The 20,454-nt window shown below is 43.1% G+C and overlaps 1 protein-coding gene across 3 annotated transcripts in view; it reads right to left on the bottom strand.

The window, feature by feature from the left end:
* rtkn (rhotekin) overlaps positions 1-20,454 on the bottom strand; it is a 77,926-nt gene that overhangs the window by 50,148 nt on the left and 7,324 nt on the right. The window contains exon 1 of one of the 3 annotated variants that reach the window (XM_034148806.1): positions 2,526-3,058. The exons of the other annotated variants lie outside the window; for them this stretch is intronic. Within the exon in view, the coding sequence (XP_034004697.1) occupies positions 2,526-2,621 (96 nt within the window). The 5' untranslated portion in view covers positions 2,622-3,058. Of the gene's footprint in view, positions 1-2,525; positions 3,059-20,454 lie in introns of those variants that run through there. 3 annotated transcript variants of the gene reach the window in all.

Raw genomic sequence — 20,454 nt, 5'->3', positions numbered from 1 at the left:
CTCTGGCAAAGCCACGATCCATGTATTCAAGGCCAGTCTGCAGGCTAAAATTAGACCGGGGGGGGGGGGGGGGGGGGGGGGGGGAAAGTGTCCATCTAGGGCACTCGGGTCAGGGAGAAGGGGAAAGACCGGGGGGGGAAAAGTCTGAAAACCAGAATAGGAAAAGGAACCAGGACATTAAGAGAACAAAATAAATACAAATGTTGATGTATCCGGGTTTGTGGTGACAGGAAGTAACGAGTATGTGTCTAATAATGGCAGTGGGATCAATGACATCATGTTGTTATTCCCGCTGGGGAAACAGTAATTACACCAGACCATTTCCTGTTTCCCATCAGCCACCTCTGATGTGTATTCTGTGGGCAGAATGTTTGTTACACTTTGCATGTGATTAAAGAAAAAGCACTCATGTCTAACAGGGCCTCGCAAGAGAAGAGGAAAGAAAACAGTGCCGTGGAGCCCAGAATGTAACCATTCTTATTATAAGAGACTTGTTAAAACCTGAAGAGCAGAAAGGTTTCTTCCTACTGAGCTTGCAAATACACAAAGGCTGCCCTCGCTCCCCTCCTGACACAGCAATTATATAAGCCTAAGGAATGCTGGGACCTCAAGACATGCATGATCTTTACACTTTTTCATGTTCTTATTAAATGACGGATGAGCTTATCTCGTAAAACAGTAACAAACTATGTGCACTTCTGCTATAAATGTATACATGTACAGTGTGTGTGTGCATGGGATGGGAGTGGCAGATATATGTCGCCTCAGGGTAAAACAAAAGGATCAGAAAGGGGCTTAGAGTGTAATAAGTGAGAGTCTTGATGACCCAGCAAAACGTTTATGAAACACCCTGGAGCATAATGCATCCATAGCTTGCTGAAATTACAGTTAAACTGTGGGCTGTGCAGCTCAGACACATACAAAGAATCCCTGTCTCATAAACCCACCCAGGCATAGGAGACATGGAGGGGGAGGAGAGAGTGGAGCAAACATGTGAGTGTTTACCAGCAACAAGTCTCATATGAGTTGAAGAGAAATCATGACTTTCTATGCAGCAATCTGAAATTCTCGCTGGTTATTGCCGTGTAATGCGTCCCTGCAGCCGACCCTGACCTCTGAACCCCCTGTGAAGGAGGGGCAGTTTTCCCACAAGGCTAAAAAAAAGGCTCTTCATCTCGTTCCTACACTCGCAATTGCATTTATAGAACGACAACTGGAACCGTTGACGATGAAATGCTCCAAAATCCTCAGATAGAAATGCCGACATTCCACGTTAATGCCCTTAATTCAATATTCAGACAAAGTTCCACTTTCAAGTCGGAGCTGTAAACAAATGTGTTCATCAAAGGACAGACTGTGACAGGAACCAATCAACTGATTAGAGCTCGATCAACATGTTGGTGAAAACACCTCGTGATAGCCGGTTTGTGGCATTGCATTTCAGGCTATAATGGTCTCAGAGAAAATGCTTCAGCACAAGTGACTCTAAAGTAAAGAGAGCTATGATGACAGACCTTTGGGAGCCAAAACATCCCAGAAAGAGAAAACACTATACTAAACACAAGCTGGCATGAGTTTATATGCATCTCCTATGTGATAGAAAGTCTTCTTGACACCTGGCAGACTCTGTGGCACTTGGCTCAGGTAGATAACAAAACCTCCCACATGAAAATGAAGCCAAACTGCTTGCAGGTACAACACATTAGTGTGATATCACCTCTCATGCTGTTCTTGTGTTATACAGCTGAAGGCTTTTTGGACTGGATTTCATTTGACAAAGTGAGGACTGCTTTTTTAAAAACCTCTAAGCAGCTGCAGCCAAGACAGCACATATCTTTTCAGATTATGGGGCCAAAAAATTAAGTATATGAGAATTCCCCCTTGACATTTTTGTAACACCTCCAATGGCCGTATCTCCACTTCCTTTAATCTAAAAAAGGCACTTTGTTCAGCTATTTCCTCCAAAGGGAACAGATTGTGGAAAGCTGGTTAGTTATTGTTTTAATGGTAAACCTCGGCCATGTTTTATGAATTGACTAGTTTCTGTTACTAGCACACACACTTCTTACTTATGAGGCACAGCTGTGGACTGTGTGTGAACCCCAGTTGGACGTGGAGACAGAGAGATGGATGGCATGCAGTGTTGTTTTCTGTTTGCTGTTAGTGTTAAGATTTGCCATCTGTGACAGGGGGGGACCACACCGGTGTCAGCCTGACTTGTTTGTCCCATAGAAAGATTCCTCAACAAACTTTACAGCACAGAGCCACAGCTGCAGAGCTCACACACTATATACTTTCGAAATAAATATTTCAGATATTAGTAAGCTTGTTCGTATTCAGTCCAATTAAATCAATCAAGAAAAATAAAGTAAATGTGTCAGGGACATGATCACACATGCATTTCTACCACTGACACACCCCACAGCTTTGAGATTGTGTGAAAACTCGTAAAAACAGCCAGAAAAGAGCAGCAAAAACGCGTTTAGAGGTGCAGAGACAAGTGGTAAATTGAAACATGTTTTTACCTGTAAACTGAGTGCAATCTGACGGATGTACATCATATTAAGGTCCTCCAAAATCCATAGTTTTTCCTCCATGTTTGCGAATTTATCAACTGGCATCTTTTCGGCTGATATCCACACAACGACTTCTTCTTGAAGTTAATGATCCGGTTCCAACTTTCTATACCGCAGGTACCGAGGGGAGACCGTTCATTATGACAGTGTCAGTGCGTAAAAACAATGCGTAAAAGTTCATCCAAAACGAGACTCCGGGAGAGAAAACATAGGTGGTCGGCGGAGTGGATGACAGCATCGGCTGCACTGTCCATAAAAATCCCCCCAACCCGTTCACTGCGCGTATTCTTCCTCTACTTTCTCCACAAAGATCCTCTCAAACACCCACAGCGAACACCCAGCGGTTGCGCGGAAAGAATGGAGCCTTTTAAAAAGCAGTTCTTCTCTTTGTGTCACTGGGTCCCGACTGTGAATGCAGTCTGTCCTCTGTCACAAGAGACCTCTCCACAAAAGGGCATCGCCTCTGCGGGAGTGATCGACACAACTACTCCACTGTGTGCGCCCTGACGCTCCCCAACCCGGCGCTAAATTAACCCCTGCCAGGCGCCTCTGGTGATGGTAATGAACTTTAAAAAAAGAAGAAGAAAGAGGGGGAGATTACTGTAGCAGCCTCTACGCCCCTTTACACAAACAAATAGCAAATACCACACCACCACACAAGCATGGCGGGGTGGGGAGCTTTGTTCTTTTTTTACTGGCTTGATAATAAATGGCGAAATTATAACCGTGTCAGCTGGTGTTCGTCAGGCAAGAGTGAAAATGAACACCCAGAGATGTTATCTAGCAGTTACCAAAGAAAAAGTCCAAGTGGGATTCATTGTTGGGAAAATTAAACCTTTTTTGAAATAAATGAAAATACACATGTAACTTAGTAGGTCACCGGGTCACAAGCATTTGACTAATTCAAATCCATATTTTATAGAGCAGATCCACAGGGTCGCAGATCTTTTTAATCATTTATCATGTTTCCCTTAAAATATTAATATAGGTCTCTCCTTGCAATCATATCCAAAAAAACATCACCTCCCGAAAGAAGGTTCAACCATGCAGTCAATTTAGGATTTTATAAAAAAAATAAGACATTTTTCCTTTGAGTAAATGTCACGCCAGGGCGAGGACAGTCTCCTCTCCCATGAATCCAGCTGTTTGTTGGCCAGCTTCCTCTGTTCTCAAAACAAGACAATCTCAAAGTTTATTCCATGCGACTTTCAGACATAAAACTGTGCTGATGGTTCCGCTTCTGTCCTCTGGGAAAACTGCTTCACAGCCAATCTGCCCTCACTCTTCAGAAAAGTCTCGCCAAAAAAAGAACAGAGACCCAAACAGACTCCTCTCCAGCGCCCAGGACCTGAACCAGCTGTTGTGTGAGGTGTTTCTATCCTTGTTCGTGAAACAAAGCTGCAACCCACATGTAGAGAGACCACTCAACAGGAAGCCGGCGTCACATGGTGCACGGCTCACAGAGGCAGACTAATTAAAACACACACATTTATATAGTATCCACCAACACCAGAGCAGGGAAGTGGAGGTTTTCTGACTAAGGAAGATCACCTCTTACAGAAAACTTGTGGAAGACACAGTATTTGTATTAGTTTTGATGCAAGAAGCTTTGACGTGACTTGTGGGACCATCCCTCTCCACACACACATGCCCATATGGCACTCCATCACTGTGAACCATGTCCTCCAAACTCTTTTAGGCAAACAGTCAAAACAAAAGGAGCCGTAAAAGCCCTTTCACACCCAAGGGTGCCAGTAGCAAGCCGGGTCATTTCCCCAAGAAAAGCCTCCACCCTCGGTTTTAAGAGTTTAAATCATGGAGCTAATCTGTGGCAGACACCAACATACACACAGTAAGAGGAGAGAGTTATTGGTCTAAGGGTGGAAAGAGAAATAGTTGAGGTGAATGCACAAAGGGAGGGTTATAGGTGCACAAAACACATCCTGGGACTCTGTGTGTGTGTGTGCGTGTGCGTGTGCGTGTGTGAGTGTGAGTGTGTGTGTGTGTGTGTGTGGGTGTGTGTGTGTGTGTGTGTGTGCGTGTGCGTGTGCGTGTGTGAGTGTGAGTGTGTGTGTGTGTGTGTGGGTGTGTGATTCACAATTAAATGTGTGTAGATTCAGGCAATCCCCTCTGAAAGTTGATCTGGCATGCTGCTGAACTGGAAAAATATTAACTTAACAAGAACTCAAACACCTTTAACACTACTGAATTGTGTCAAACAGGCCTTTTGTGGCAGCTGTTTCAGTGATACATGATGTTGCTTTTTAGAGAGGAAACATTCTGCTCCTTTTCAGGTTCGTATCAGTATGTAGTGTCTCTACTGGGACATGTCTCCATGCTTTAATGTTCAAAAAGCTCTTTATTTTTCTCATACTGCCTGTGCTGCAGCACCTCTTTTCACCCTCTGTCTGAGGCCCCGGCTCCACGGGAACGCATACGGCAAAACGCATCGGAGTAACGCAAACGCAAACGCAAAAAAGCTTCCGTCCACACGCAATATACACCGGATTGTGTCAAGCTCCACGAGACGGCTCCGTTTACATCCAACCGCTGGAAAAGCTGCAGTACATATGCCGAACCTGTACGTGGCGCTGTAACTTCCTCCACAAAAGCAGCAACTTCCTCCACAAAAGCAGCGAAGAAGAATGGTTGTCATGGCTGCACTTCTGTTTATTCTCCGCGGTGGGGGCCGAGGGATCCGGGCAGAGTTTTTCGCCGGTCAGCGTGTGTTAAAGTTTAAATCTTCCGGACAAAATTATAAAAGTGCCGGTCAAAGGTCTTCATTGTTATTTATTGAGCTTTAAAACAAATGAATAACGACTCTATATAATGATATATAATAATAAAATACACAGAGCCTGTCTCTTTTTCCTCTCTTCTGACAGCGTCAGTGTCTGTCTCATGCAGCAGCTGATCCTGTAATGATGACTCGACAGTAAAAATAAACATATTTATAACTAGTTTAGGTAGTTTGAGAGGTAATTAAAATAGCTAAGGGTGATGATCTGACTTGAAGTGTGTGTTTTCCTCCCGCTGCATCACAGCGGGAGGAGCTGCGTGTCTCCGTCCTGTCAGATTAGACTTCACTCGCGTTTATGTCCATATCGAGATAAAGATAAATAATCTGAATTCAGTGTGCAGTGTACTTTTGCGGGGGTGAGCAGCAGAGGCGGGGAGAGGCGGGGCTATTGCGTCGTCATTATCACAAAATGATGACCGTATAGGCTACCACACGGAGCCCTTGGACCCCCCAGAGCGCTCCGTTCCCAGATCTATCCACCTTTGGACCCGTTGTCGTTTGCAGGGTCTGTTTCTACGTTTCCGTTACGGTGTCGTCTAGCTTAAAGGGCTATACGCAAGAGAAATATGCGGATTCAACCCGTTTTCGTTCCCGTGGAGCCTAGGCCTGAAACCAGAGCCCAGTCTGCTCTGATTGGTTAGCTGGCCGGCTCTGTTGTGATTAGTCAACCGCTAAGAGATGTCCCGCCCCTTAGCCTATCAAGTAATGTGTTGGAGCGCTAGCCAATAGAAGCACAAGTGTTACATAGTGATGCGATTATGTTACGGAAGGAAACAAAGGCCGACAATTGACATGCACTAAAACCAATATAACCAACTACAGGCAAGAGAATACCCCACAAAGCATAATAGGGACTCTCTAAAGACTGAACAAGCAACAGGACAGCAGTGTGTTATTGTGCCACTTAGTCCATTTAGTCTCTCTTTATGCCGGCAGCAGTTCCTTGAAGCTGAACATGCTGCAGGTAAATCTCCCTGCAGTAAAACACAAGGACTGACACCTTATGACAAAGCCCAGAGGCTGAACAAAAACAGACAGAAAACAGCTATTATCTCAATGACAGGGCTCGCTGGCAGGCAGGCAGGCGACTAGCTCAAACATCGCTGTTTCTTGGCCGGGCGCCACTGAGGACAAAGCTAACTCAGGTATTCACAGTCAGTAGATTAGCATTTAGCGCTGAGGCCCGACAGCTTTAGCCCTGATTGGGAATGTTGGGTGTTAATGGTGATTACCTACCGATAGGATGGTGGATCAGCAGATGACTACAGCAGGGCCAGATGTGCTCATTTTCTGCCACGAGGGAGGAGAAGGAGTGAAACCGATATATTACACAAAAAGTTAATCCAACACTAACTCCAAGGTTGTATCGAAACGGGGGGGATTAGGTAAATAGAACACCAACAGGAATCACTTGTTCCATGAAAAGATAAGAACATATCACACACACACACACACACACACACACACACACACACCCCACACACCACATCCACACCACACACACACACACACACACACACACACACCACACACACACCACACACACACACCACACACACATCACACCACACACACACACACACACACACACACACACACATTCCACACACACACACACATCACACACAACTCCCACACACACACACACACACACACACACAACACACACCACACACACACACACACACACAACACACACACACACACACACACACACACACACCACACCACACACACACACACACACACACACACACACACCACACACACACACACACACACACACAACACACACACACACACACACACACACACACACACACACACACACACACTTCAAGACAATAGCCGGTGTGTTCCTTGTTTCTGAACGGATGTGAGGAGAAATACTGAAGACTTCCTGTTCGTACACCTAATCAGCTGGAGGAAACATGCTGGAGTCAGAGCTTAGGGTCACTCAGAAGAAAGCCAACGAGATATTAAGGTCAAGTGTTATATATTTAGTGTTCGCAGGTAAGGAAAGAAATTATATGAAGTGTACGTTTTGGGAAAATCAGGTGGACAGCTGAGGTTTTAGGCACTGAATTGTAAATGGAAGGAAACGCCATGGAGACAAATGGGCTACATACAGTTTACGTTTTAAAATACAAGATGAGAGTGATGACGAAGATGAAGGTAAAAGTCAAAAACTTGTAGTCATTGTAAAAAATATAAAAGGATAATTCACAACTTTTCTGTCTTATATTTATGATGTCGGTCACTCGCAGATAAAATAAGTAGAGGGGTAAACTGATCCGTGCACTGATTTGAAAAAACAATTAGAAGTCTGTGAGAAAATTAACAACATTCTCAGTTGATTTCTTACCTCAGTAAACATTTTCCTAATGAGTTTATTGTTTCAAGTACTAGTTTCAAGTCATCTTTAAAACATTTTAATGTTCATTTCAAGGACATTACATTTTTGTTTTTATTTGTTGATATTTATACCAAAACTGTTTCTGAGATATTTTTACAGTTTGCCTTCATTTTGTCTTCCAAGTGTCTGAAACTCTACAATTACCTTGATTGATTAAGTGTCATTATTACTGGTAGCGAGGCAAAAGTTAACAAAACAAGACCCTAGTTGTAATAAATCACAATTATGCTTTGTTATCAGCAGACCCGCTTTGCTTCAGAATACACAGTATGCACATGTTTTGACAGGCAATCTACAAAAAAAAGCCCTGAGGAGATCCACATGATACTCGGGAGAGTGGAAGAAAACAAACACACTGATGAATATCAAATAAATGTATCTTGTGATCTTCTAATCAGCACTATCTTATAACCTCAGACAGCAGCGCAATCATTTCTCTTCATTACTGCAGGGTCTGTGCTGAAGGTGAAAAGCTGTCTAACTCAAAGTGTAACAGGGAAACAGGAGAGGGCCCCAAACCACAACAAAGCACCCTGACTATCTGAAAACTGAACCCCACCCACACCACGACTCCCACACGCCAACAGAGACATACGTAAACCTACAACTACATACACAAATACACTCCCAGGCATAAACAAACCCTCTTTAAGCCTTGTGAACATCACACACCAACACCAACACGCAAATAAACTGCGGCAAAAATGTCTTAAAATTCACACTGATCAAGGTTATTATATCTGATTATGGCCTGCCAGGCAAACATCCTCCCTGTTGTTTCCCACAGAGGGCAAAGACGTAAAAATAAGACAGAGTTATTACAGAGCTTTGTCTCGCTGTGTTTGTACACTCAGACAGTTGATTGCACAAGGACACAGAGATAATAAGAGAGGTTTTCAGAGAGATTAATAGTCACACAGTGAAAATTGGATCCTCCAAAGCACCAGGTTACAAATGTGTTCCTGTAAATGTGTGCGTCACAACAGGCTCCTCAGATGTGAGTATCACAGGGCTGGAGTTTCACGGCTGTGTTACGGCAGGGTCACATCTGGTTGACTCGATGACAGCAGCGTGTGACGAACTGTGAAACCAGACGTATCATGGAGAAACCCCCCTGGAGGTCAGTTCTCAGTTAGAAAGCCTGGAGAACCTGCGCTGACAGACAGAGTCATAACTCAGAGACGGAGTAATGACATTGTAAATCTCACCGACAGTCTGCCTTGTTATTAGCTGCATACGGTGATGTCTGACTGATCTTACTTTCTCTTTGAGATTAGATACAGGGGATGTTATGGAGGTGGCGTTCTACTCTGTACCCGTGATGAACATTTGAGTAATACTGCAAATGAAATGTCAGGCGTGGACCCACTAATCATGGAGATGGTGTTCTTCTCTCACAGGAAATCCAATATTGGGAAAAAAAGGATGTATGCGTCACAGGTCGTGGATTCGCTCAGAAGAAAAGCTGGAGGAGATGTCGCCTCATCACACAGAGTAATAACAGAACAGGGAGTCTTTTTAGCACCTGGTCTGATCTTATTTCACAACATGTCTCTTTGTACTGGAGGAAGAACAGGCTCCATCATTAGTCAGACACTAGGCATGCACCAATCAGTATTTTATTTCCCCCTCTTATGGCGCATTTCCATTGCAGCGCGTAGCTCGCTTTAAGCGTGCCGTGTCGTGCCGTCCCCTTTTTTGGTTGTGCGTCCACTAGGCCTCGTTCCGGCGCGGCACGGCGCGGGGCCACTTTTTCCCCTCTTTTCTGGCCCTAGAAAATTGTGGTTCTATCGGGGCCAACAAACAGGGCTGAGTCGGGCTGAGTATGCTAAACTAGAGAGAGGAGCGCTGGCAAGAGGGCTAGAACTACAACAAGATGGACATATTTGACCGTGATTTAATTGTAATACACGTTTCAAAATGATGCCGAAGTAACAACATACTGATACCGGTTAGTAAAAACCATGAATTAATGCTTTGTCAAGTCTGCAGACAGACGGCAGGCGAAAAACCTTTTAAAATTCGTGTTTTTCTAGATGGAGATTGGCTAAGCTAACGCAGTATATGCCCCGACCGTCCACACTCACAACAACGGCCTATACAGACATAAATAAAGCAGCGACTGTATTCACCATGACACAGGCAGTCTGTGGTTTGTACTTGTTTAACTTTTGTCGATTTTCTGAACATATATAAGGAGCTGTGAGCTCTGAGTGCTAACAGCTAACGGCTGTGTTGTGTTTCTGGATTTCTCATTGAAGATGACGTCACGGCTCCGCCTACACTGCGTTACTATAGTAACTACCCCAGTTCCTAAACTGTAATGGAAGCGCAGCATGAAGTGAGTCGGCCCTGTTAAGGCCCAACGCGGCCAAGCCGTACCGAGCCGTACCGAGTGTGGCTGAGGCCGACCGTGTAGTGGAAATGCGCCATTACTGATACCCGGGCTTCAGCGTATCGGCTGATACCGAGTATCGATCTGATACTGGTGTTTAAATAATAACCTGTAGGCTTACTGTGTGAAAGAGACTGGGAACATGTGTATGGCAACATTAAAGGTGGGGTCGGTCATTTTGGAGAAACCAGCTCGAGTGCGCTAGAATTTGAAAATACACAACCGGAAAAAATCTGCCACTTCCTTACAGAGCCCCTCCTCCAACACACACGAACGCGCACATGACCAATGAGGGCACGAGATAAGTTTGTGCACGAGATGGAAGGCCGACAGGCAGGTAGGCCATCCAGTTATTTTAGCCGGGCCGGCTCAGATGATTGGTCGTGCTTTTTACACAGCTAGGGCTTCCACAGATGACATTTTTTTTTAATGTATTTATTGTCAAAGCATTTCATATATTCATTGCTATCGGGATGTTAAGAGCATTCCATGGAATATAACAAAAAGTGTTTCTGAAATAAATGACATACCCCACCTTTAAGCTTGATCAAAACAATACTTTTCTAACATTGTAAAACAAATCTGAGTCAGAGGATCATAATCAGGTTTACGTGCCAAGTAGTATTTCATCTACAAGGAATTTGCTTTGTCTTATAATGGTGCAAACATTAAACTGTTATTATATATATATATATATATATATATATATATATCATTATTATTACAAATATTTTAAGTGACGTATTGAAAATGTAATATGTAAAAAAAGAAAAATAATATTAACAAAATACATTCAAGAAATATACAAAAATATGTATATATATATTGAGAATATACTTCAGAATAGAGTGGAGAGCTGTGCAGTTTTCAAAAGAGGGAGCGTTGTACAGACACGTGCAAAATGTACAAAGGAATGTGCAAAAATACACATACATGCATCTATTAAAAGGAACTGAAATATTATTTATTAAGATAATCATATCCTAATGTCACTGGTCCAGCTGTTTGAGTCAGTATTGGTTTTGCACTTCTATCATCGACACACACTCCTACAGATAGTGCAGCGAGTCAGCAGAGAGCTCTCTGGCTGCTGCCCAGACTCACTGCTGACGCTCAGATTGCCCCCTCAGTCACAGGAGACTGCAGCACCTCATCGTCTCTGAAGAAGAGAGCAGCTCAGCGAGAGGGAAACTTACTCGTTAAGCAATTCATCTCCATTGATTTCTGCCCTCAGGGGCGAGGCCGTGCTATATCAGAGACAGATATGTGTGGATTTAAGAGGAAGTGTACACAGAGGCAATCCATTGAGCATTTCATCATATCAATGCCTTTCATAAATGACCATTTATAAATGTAATGTGAGTATGAGGTGAATGTCAATTCTGTAAAGGGAAGATGATAAAGACTGGAGAAAGGTGAGGCTTTGCTCTGAGGCTGCTGCAGGGTCTAAAATGGAGCTATGGCTCCCTCTGCAGGACAGGAAGAGCAATGCAGTAAGAAGTGCCTCAAACAGGGTAAACAGTCAAGGAGAATGCACCCTACTGTACTTTACTAGTTAACAATAATTATAATAATGATCATGAAACATTACTTTGAGATGAGTGTATTTACAAATGTGTTAAATAATTGTTGACTTTGAATGCAACAAAGGAAATGTGCTTGTTTTCCAATCGTTTCCAAGTCAAACTAGACATAATAGAGATGAGTGAGCAGTGAAAACAGAATGTAGAAAACTAATGTATAATTGGTGAAGCTTAGTTAAGCTTAAAAAACATGAAAGTATTGCACTTTTATTTGCTGTGCGGTCACTTCTGCCAGACCGTCATACATATTTATAGAGCCCACAGTCAGAAGCTGCTGTTTGTAGTAAAAGTCTATCTGTGTAAAATGTTACACAGGAGCCACAAATGTAAACATCTGCAAAAGCAATAAAACACAGAGAACATCTGCAGAAACTGAATAAGAATGTAAACATCTGTAGAAACAACGTAGTTCTGTTATCATTAGGGACAACATATCTCAAACAGACAGGCGTAACATCTTTAAGGGTTACTGGGAGAAAGTCTAACAAGGCAAGATCATTCTGGCCATTTAGTATAAATTATTGTTAATATATAATTTTACCGAACAACTTGTGAAACAATATTTGCATATAGATTGAAATTGGTATGATAGTTACATTTATCTAAAGTGTTTGTTTGTGGTATTTTAACCCCGTCTCTATCAAGAAAACACATTTCACTGTTACCTATTACTTGTTTGTAGATTTATTTTTAAATTAAAGCCGCAAACTTCCCTTAGTCAGCTGGTTCTCTCGTCTGGCTAGTCACCACTTTGGGGAATTCCCTGGCAAGAGTCTGGATAGCATTTACAGACACAGTACACAGTGTATTAGATAATGTCTTTAAATGAGCTTTGCATACTATATATTTACAGTCCTCGTCACATGGTCTATCTATCTACCCTTCACTTATTGTTTTGCATCGATTATTATTAATTAAGTCTTTCAAATGTCGGAAAAAATATCATGTTCATCAGATTTGTTTTGTAATCAACTAATTGTTTGAGCTCTAATAAGGTTGTATGTCTGGTGATGAGTGGTGTGGAAACTCGCCATAGCAACACAACAAACAGGTACAACAAATTCAGTAACAAACCAGTGAAAATATAACTTGATTTAATTCCTCTCGTCAGCGCAGTGTGTAGTGTTGGATTTGTTTAGACTGTTTCCAATCACACATTGATTCCCCTCATTTGAAAACAGATGATTTGTCTTCCGCTGCAATCACATCTGAAAGTGCTGATTGCCAGACCTCTTTTAGTAGCTGACAAATTGTGCTAACTGGCGTTCAATCTGGCACACCTAATGAGCACATTTCTGCTAATATGACTGTTCATTCAACAGTCAAATCCTATTTCATCAAAGAATATTTGTCATGGTACGCTCTTATAGGCATCCACGTTATCATTCACACCTTCAGGACGGGCGTCCGAATCCACCCGAGTGAGCTTCCAGACAAGCTGATCTCTTTCTTTTTCGTGAGGTAGGCAATAACCGAAAACCTAGAGACAGACGTGATAAAAGTAATTGCTGAGACAGCAGGAACAACACGGTGATACAACAAGATCTGACACCACACCTTCTGCCACTGGGCCTGGTAAACAAACACATTAAAACACAGGCACGCTGGCAGGGACTACAATATGCAGCATGCAGGGGAGGCAGACATGCATAATAGACCCATCTGCTCCCATAAAGTCAAACACCTGCTCGGCATCATCAAAAACAAAGAGCAACATCATTTGTGGCTGTGCCCCTTTGCCCTTTCCTTCGTTCCTCTAAGATATTTCAATTTAGCCTCAATGCTTTTAAACAGCACAAGCTAAATGAAGTGCAGAAAAAAAAATGGATTGAATAAACTACAGACAGCTGGTTATCACACACAGTTCACAGTGAAGGTGAATTCACTTGCACCATGTCACTGAAAATAATCGCACAGAATGAAAACATTACATCGAATCAGTGCACACGTGCACGCGCACACACACACACACACACACACACACACACACACACACACACACACACACACACACACACACACACACACACACACACACACACCACACACACACACACCCACACACACACACACACACCACACACACACCACACACACACACACACACACACACACACACACACACACACACACACACACACACACACACACACACACACACACACACACACACACACACACACACACACACACACACACACAGCACACACACACACACACACAACACACACAACACACACACACACACACACACACACACACACACACAACACACACACACACACCACACACACACACACACACACACACACACACACACACACACACACACACACACACACACACATTCCTCTGTATGAAAGAGGGGCCCTGACTCCATGCGTTTCACAACAAAGTCAGGTAGTTATGTGATGTATAGGAGCAGAGGATAAAGAGCCTCTTTGTCCACTTTCAAACAAATGTAAAGAAGAGACTGGAATAAAGAGGAGAGCAGAAAAGATGTAGGATAGCAGGTGGACGTAGATGTCCTCCATATTATCCAGTGTTAATGGACATGTGGAAGGTTAATGACGAGTCCCTGGTGGAGGGACAGGCTAAACTTAGAGCACGCAGTTTAGGATGGAGTGCTAAGTGACTTTTTGACCATTACTCTGGATTTGTACGACTATATTGTAAACTGTGCTCAATGTGCTCAAAGTCTAATGAGGCAAGGTCATTCATTTTGATTAAATTATTTTTTATCAACCCAACAGTTTGTGGAAGTATGCTTGTGTTCCGATGGGAAATGGTTTCCTCATCAAAATGTTAAAAGAGACATAGCAGAGAAGAGTGAGCAGTGACAAAATAGAAAAACAGAGAAACAATACAATGAATTGTTCCTTGTATAGTTAAGCTTAAAAAAATATGAAATGCTGCCCTTTTAATTGCAGAGTTAACTTCTGACCATAATACTTATTTTGAGAAGAGCTCCCAGCCAGAAGCTGCCGTTTGTAGTAAAAGTCTGTCTGTGTAAAATGTTACACAGGAGCCACACATGTAAACATCTGCAGAAGCTATAAAACAATGCGAACATCTGCAGAAACTGTAGAATGTGAACATCTGTAGAAACAACGTAGTAATGTTAACATTGAGGAGAAGATATCTCAAACAGACAGGCATAACATTTGCAAAGGTTACTGATCTCTGTTCAGGTAGAAGTCAAACAAAAGCCTAATGAGGCAAGGGCATTCTGGCCATTTCATTTGATGAAGTCATTTAAGATATATGTTATGTGTGTGTTCAGATTGGACTTGGTTTAAGAATGGGATTTGCCTTAATTGGTTTGTGGTATTTTAACTATCTTTCTTTAAAGAAAACATTTGGCTGCTTCTTGTGACTTTGTTTGTTGATCATATTTGGAAAAGTACAGTCGCAAACTTCACTTAATCAGCTGTTTTTCTCGTCTGGCACAAAGTCACATCTTTGGGGAACTCCCTAGAGAGAGGCTGAATTAAATTTAGACACACAGTACAAACACAACTTGAACATTAAGTGTGATACTTGGTGGATAATTACAGGACTCATTATGTGGTCAATTCATCTTTTTTGATGAACCAAGTATTGTTAATTTAGTCTATTTAATGTCAGAAAGGGTAAAACAACAACGCCATCAAATAGTTTGTTTTGTCATGTTTCAGCTCTAACTACTTCACTTAAAATCATTTGACAAATTTAGTAACAATTTGTCAGTGCAGTTTTTAATGATTAACATTTACAGTTACAACATCCAGACATATCTGCTTTGTGTGTTCAAATGTTTTAACTGGGGTTAAAAAGAGCAAACACAAAGCCTTTATTTTGGTAACTCAGTAAGATATACTAGAACACACTTTTTAAAACCTATTTTGTGAACCCAACAATTGAAAATATGTCTCAAAGTCTTCAGCATATAGCGATGTTTTCAGAGAATAGCATTTTTCCACATAGATACAAAGCCTCTCATGTTTCTAAGGCCCTCTGTGATAAGTCAAAGGCGGCTGACAGCAAGTGTCCTGGACTGTAAATGAAACCACGCATCGGAATCTGTGTGTGTACGTGGGCGGGTGTCTTTTTGTCAATGTTTAACAGAGGAGTACCCAGTGGGGGTCCTATGTTCACAGGAGGAAGATACCTTTGGCATTAGGCAGTCAACTTGTGCTTTACAGTCTGTTAGTGCCGAGCTGGATAGGTTCCGGTTAGGGTCTCTGGTGGGGAGCGTGTCCAAAGGCAAACAGTGGGAATAGATTGACAGATAAATGAGACGTAAAACAAACAGTAATCTTCCGTGGTTGTCTAGAGGTAAAGACACAGGATGAGTTCCTCTGTGTAAACTGGATCAGGAAACTGGGTTAGCCCTATACAGTAAGAAAAGTCCCATTTTCTTGCAGTATCAGGGGACCACAGCCTCAAAGAAGTAGTGTGGCCCATATAATGTGTCTCTCCTGGGAAAAGGAGGCATGAGGGTGATAGATGGGGAAGGAGGAAACGGTGGAAGGTATAGACAAGCAGGGACTCGCATGGCAACAGTTCTGTGCTACTGTGATTCAAAAGCATTATCCCCTTCACTCGCCGAGGTGGTAACTGTGTGAGACGGGTTTGATGATGCATGGAGGAAGTTTCCCCATCTGGGCGAGTGGGAAAGTATCCAGTGATTACGCCACCTCCATCTACCTCTCCATCTGTCTGTTAGCCGAGTCACTGCCAGTGACAGCCCCGCTCAGGACAGCACGCGCTGTGTGAACAAAGCCTGTCTATGTCTGATAATATGCAATGGACCTTGCTCAAGGAGACACTGCTGCTTAGTCACTGTCTGAATGTGTGTGTGAGTGTGTGTTTGAAACAGAGGCTGACGAACTGCAGTTACCATGAATGACTAATGAAGCGGTCCAAACAGCAGCTTTCATTCAAAACACAAAACAGTAAGGAGGGTTTTAAATGTGCGGGCATATATGGAGCTGATGTGAACTGGATACTGACAGTGTGTGTGACTCACTTCCTGTGTGTGTGTGTACATACATGTTTGTTATCTCTCTCTCTCTCTCTATCCGCTCCTTGTGCAGAGTTTAGTCCGATGACATACAAGAAAAGATCTGTGTCTGGGTGGGGTTCACTTGCAACATCAGCAGCAGACCCTCAGCTGTTAAACTGCACCCTGACACCAGATGCCACAGAGACCACCAACCACATTCCACGGCCAAAACACTTTGAAAACATGTATGGCCCTCACACAGAGGCGGGCAACTGCGTGTGAATTTGTAGCATGAGAACCTGGAAATAGATAATTGAATGGTGTCGATCAATCATTCAAAGTTTATTTATATAACCCAATATCACACGTTACACATTTATCTCAGGGGGATTTATAGTTTGTTCACATTACGACACCGTCTGTCCTTAGACTCTCGCATCGTACAAGGATAACTCCAAAAGAAACCCTACAATTAACAGAGGGAAAACGGATAAACCTCCGGGAGAGTGACAGAAGAGGGATCCCTCTCCCAGGACGGACAGACGTGCGGTAGGTACATTTACAACCTAGACAGTCCAAAAACATAATGTGTCTATATATATAAAAAGAAAATAAAGATGGATCCAAGATTTATAACAGAATAAAGCAGCAAATGAGATAAAAACGAGGGTGAAAACGTATTCACATTAAAAGGAAATCTGCTACAACATCTTTGAATACAGGCCACCGTACGGTATCCCATATACTGGAGCTCAGTCCTCGCTACAGAGGACCCAGGTTTGAATCCGACCCTGGGAACATTTGGGCGTGTCACCCATGGATGTATAAAGAGAACTGGATACAGCGTTGGAGGCGGGGCCCCGTTCATTCTTATGAAAGTTGTTATGGCACAAGACGCCAAAATGGCCTGACTCTCAAGATCAAAAATACCCAGATCTTACGGCAATCTTCCTTAAGCCACGCCTCCCAACCGCTAAATCACACACACATTATATCCAGTCTCTGCTCATTGGAATGAATGAGGGAAAATAAGTCTGGATTCATCTTTAAGCGAAATGTACAACATGTTGGACCGAGTGATTTCAATAGGGGCTATTCAAGCGTTCAGACTGTGGACTTTTTTGTGGGCCTAATGGCTTCACATGACTAACACCAAAGTTGTATTACCACCGTTATGCCCTTATAAAAACTAGCTTGAACGCCCGGCACACCTCCTGAGGGCTTGGTGTCGTCCACCCTGTCTCCCCCTTTCAACTGAAAAATCACATCATAGGTGAACCTATCACATTTTACTTTTATAATGCCAAATGTACTCATTAAGCAGAGCATTACATGGTCTGTCCATCATGTCCAGTCGGTGGGAAGATGAGATAAGCCAGTGAAAGAGAGTTGTGTCCCGCAGGAGGACGTCCACTAACTATGACACTGACACTGTGTGCATGTGTGGGTCATATGAAAAAGAGAGGAACAGAGAGCTTCAGGGCTTTAGAGGCCATGTGAACAAACCCACAGTGTGCTGTAAGGTCCGTTGGCTAAGGTTCAGATAGCTCACTGTGACTATGAACAAATTAAAAAGACTGAAAAAGATTATCACTGCCTCAGAGCAAGGACATTAATTATATTAAATATATGACATTTCCCTACAAACAATACGCTTATTGTGTTCAGTAAAAAAACACAAAATAACCCTGGCTAGTCGCATTTAAAAGATAACAAATGCGTGTATGTGATTTCAATAGAGAGAGAAGTAATATTCTTTATTAAATACTCTCTTTGAACAATAAAGCCGTGTTCTCTCTTTCTCTAAAGTTATTAGGAAAACCGACCCATTATTACCACGGGAGCAAAAGCAGGATATTTGCTGATTTTTTAAAGAAAGAGATTAAATAATTGTTCTTTTTGTGCACTCTGAGGCTGAGTGGGAACATTGCTCAACAATGATGTTTACACAAAGCCTGAGTAATAAAAAAAAGTTAAACATTTGCTAGTTAAAATATCCCTCAGCATACCAAGAAGGCCCCGGAGTAGAAAGCTCCAGTGGTCGAGCTTTGTCTGAAGGAAGGGTCTTTGGGAGGGTAGAACTTTCCCTGGCATCTCCTCTGCACCCCTGCAGTGCTCGACATGCCAGAAAGCCCTGAGGCTGCACACTAACACTTAAAAGTAGCATGAAGTCCCACACTAACTTGGAAGATTGGGCTTCAGATGACATATAATAACTCTCTCGAAAAACATTCCTCCTTGTAAAAAGAGTAGAGATAATTCAACAAGTAAACACTTAAAATGAAACGATCTTGGAATGAAAAGTAAAACTGAAATTACAAGTCTAATCTTTCATGATAGATGGGAAAATGGGGGTGGAAACACAAAACATCACCGAAAACCTTCTGGTTGGATGGGTCAATAATGTACTTTTTAAAGGGCTGCTATTATGCAAATGTTCAGGTTCATATCAGTAGTGTCTCTGCTGTGACATGTCTCCATGCTTTAATGTTCAAAAAGCTCTTTATTTCTCTCATACTGCCCTACCTCTTTTCACCCTCTGTCTGAAACCAGAGCCCAGTCTGCTCTGATTGGTTAGCTGGCCGGCTCTGTTGTGATTGGTCAAACGCTTAGGCCCCAGCTCCACGGGAACCCATACGGCAAAACGCATCGGAGTAACGCAAATGCAACCGCAAAAAACCTTCCGCCCACACGCAGTATACACCGGATTGTGTCAAGCTCCACGAGACGGCTCCGTTTACATCCAACCGCTGGAAAAGCTGCAGTACATATGCCGAACCTGTACGTGGCGCTGTAACTTCCTCCACAAAAGCAGCGAAGAAGAATGGTTGTCATGGCTGCACTTCTGTTTATTCTCCGCGGTGGGGGCGGAGGGAACCGCGCAGAGTTTTTCGCCGGTCAATGTGTGTTAAAGTTTAAATCTTCATGCTTCCTCATGCAGCAGCTGATCCAGTAAGTAAACCCGACAGTAAAAATAAACATATTTATAACTAGTTTAGGTAGTTTGAGAGGTAATTAAAATAGCTAAGGGTGGTGATCTGACTTGAAGTGTGTGTTTTGCTCCCGCTGGCTGCTTCACAGCCGGAGGAGCTGCATGTCTCCGTCCTGTCAGATTAGACTTCACTCGCGTTTATGTTCATATCGAGATAAAGATAAATAATCTGAATTCAGTGTGCAGTGTGCAGTGTACTTTTGCGGGGGTGAGCAGCAGAGGTGGGGAGAGGCGGGGAGAGGCGGGGCTATGAAACGCATGACCGTATAGGCGACCCCACGGCCCCGTTGGACCCCCCAGAGCGCTCCGTTCCCAGATCTATCCACCTTTGGACCCGTTGTCGTTTGCGGGGTCTGTTTCTACGTTTCTGTTACGGCGTCGTCGAGCTTAAAGGGCTATACGCATGAGAAATATGCGGATTCAACCCGTTTTCGTCCTCGTGGAGCCTACGCCTTAGAGATGTCCCGCCCCTTAGTTTATCACGTCCAATGTGCTGGAGGGCTAGCTAATAGAAGCAGGAGTGTTACATAGCGATGTCATTATGTTACGAAAATAAACAAAGGTGTCCGATGAGGCGTTTCAGGCAGATTGGGGGGGGGGGGGGGGGGGGGGGAGTGTGTGGGAGAGAAACTCCCTCTGAAAGGCACTATGGAATTTGAGCCTCTGCAGACCATTTACATGCACAACAACCTACAGTAGGGAAAA

The sequence above is a fragment of the Trematomus bernacchii genome, unplaced genomic scaffold (genome assembly GCF_902827165.1).
Source record: "Trematomus bernacchii unplaced genomic scaffold, fTreBer1.1, whole genome shotgun sequence".
NCBI lineage: Eukaryota > Metazoa > Chordata > Actinopteri > Perciformes > Nototheniidae > Trematomus > Trematomus bernacchii.
This window is presented reverse-complemented; position numbering and strand designations above follow the sequence as displayed.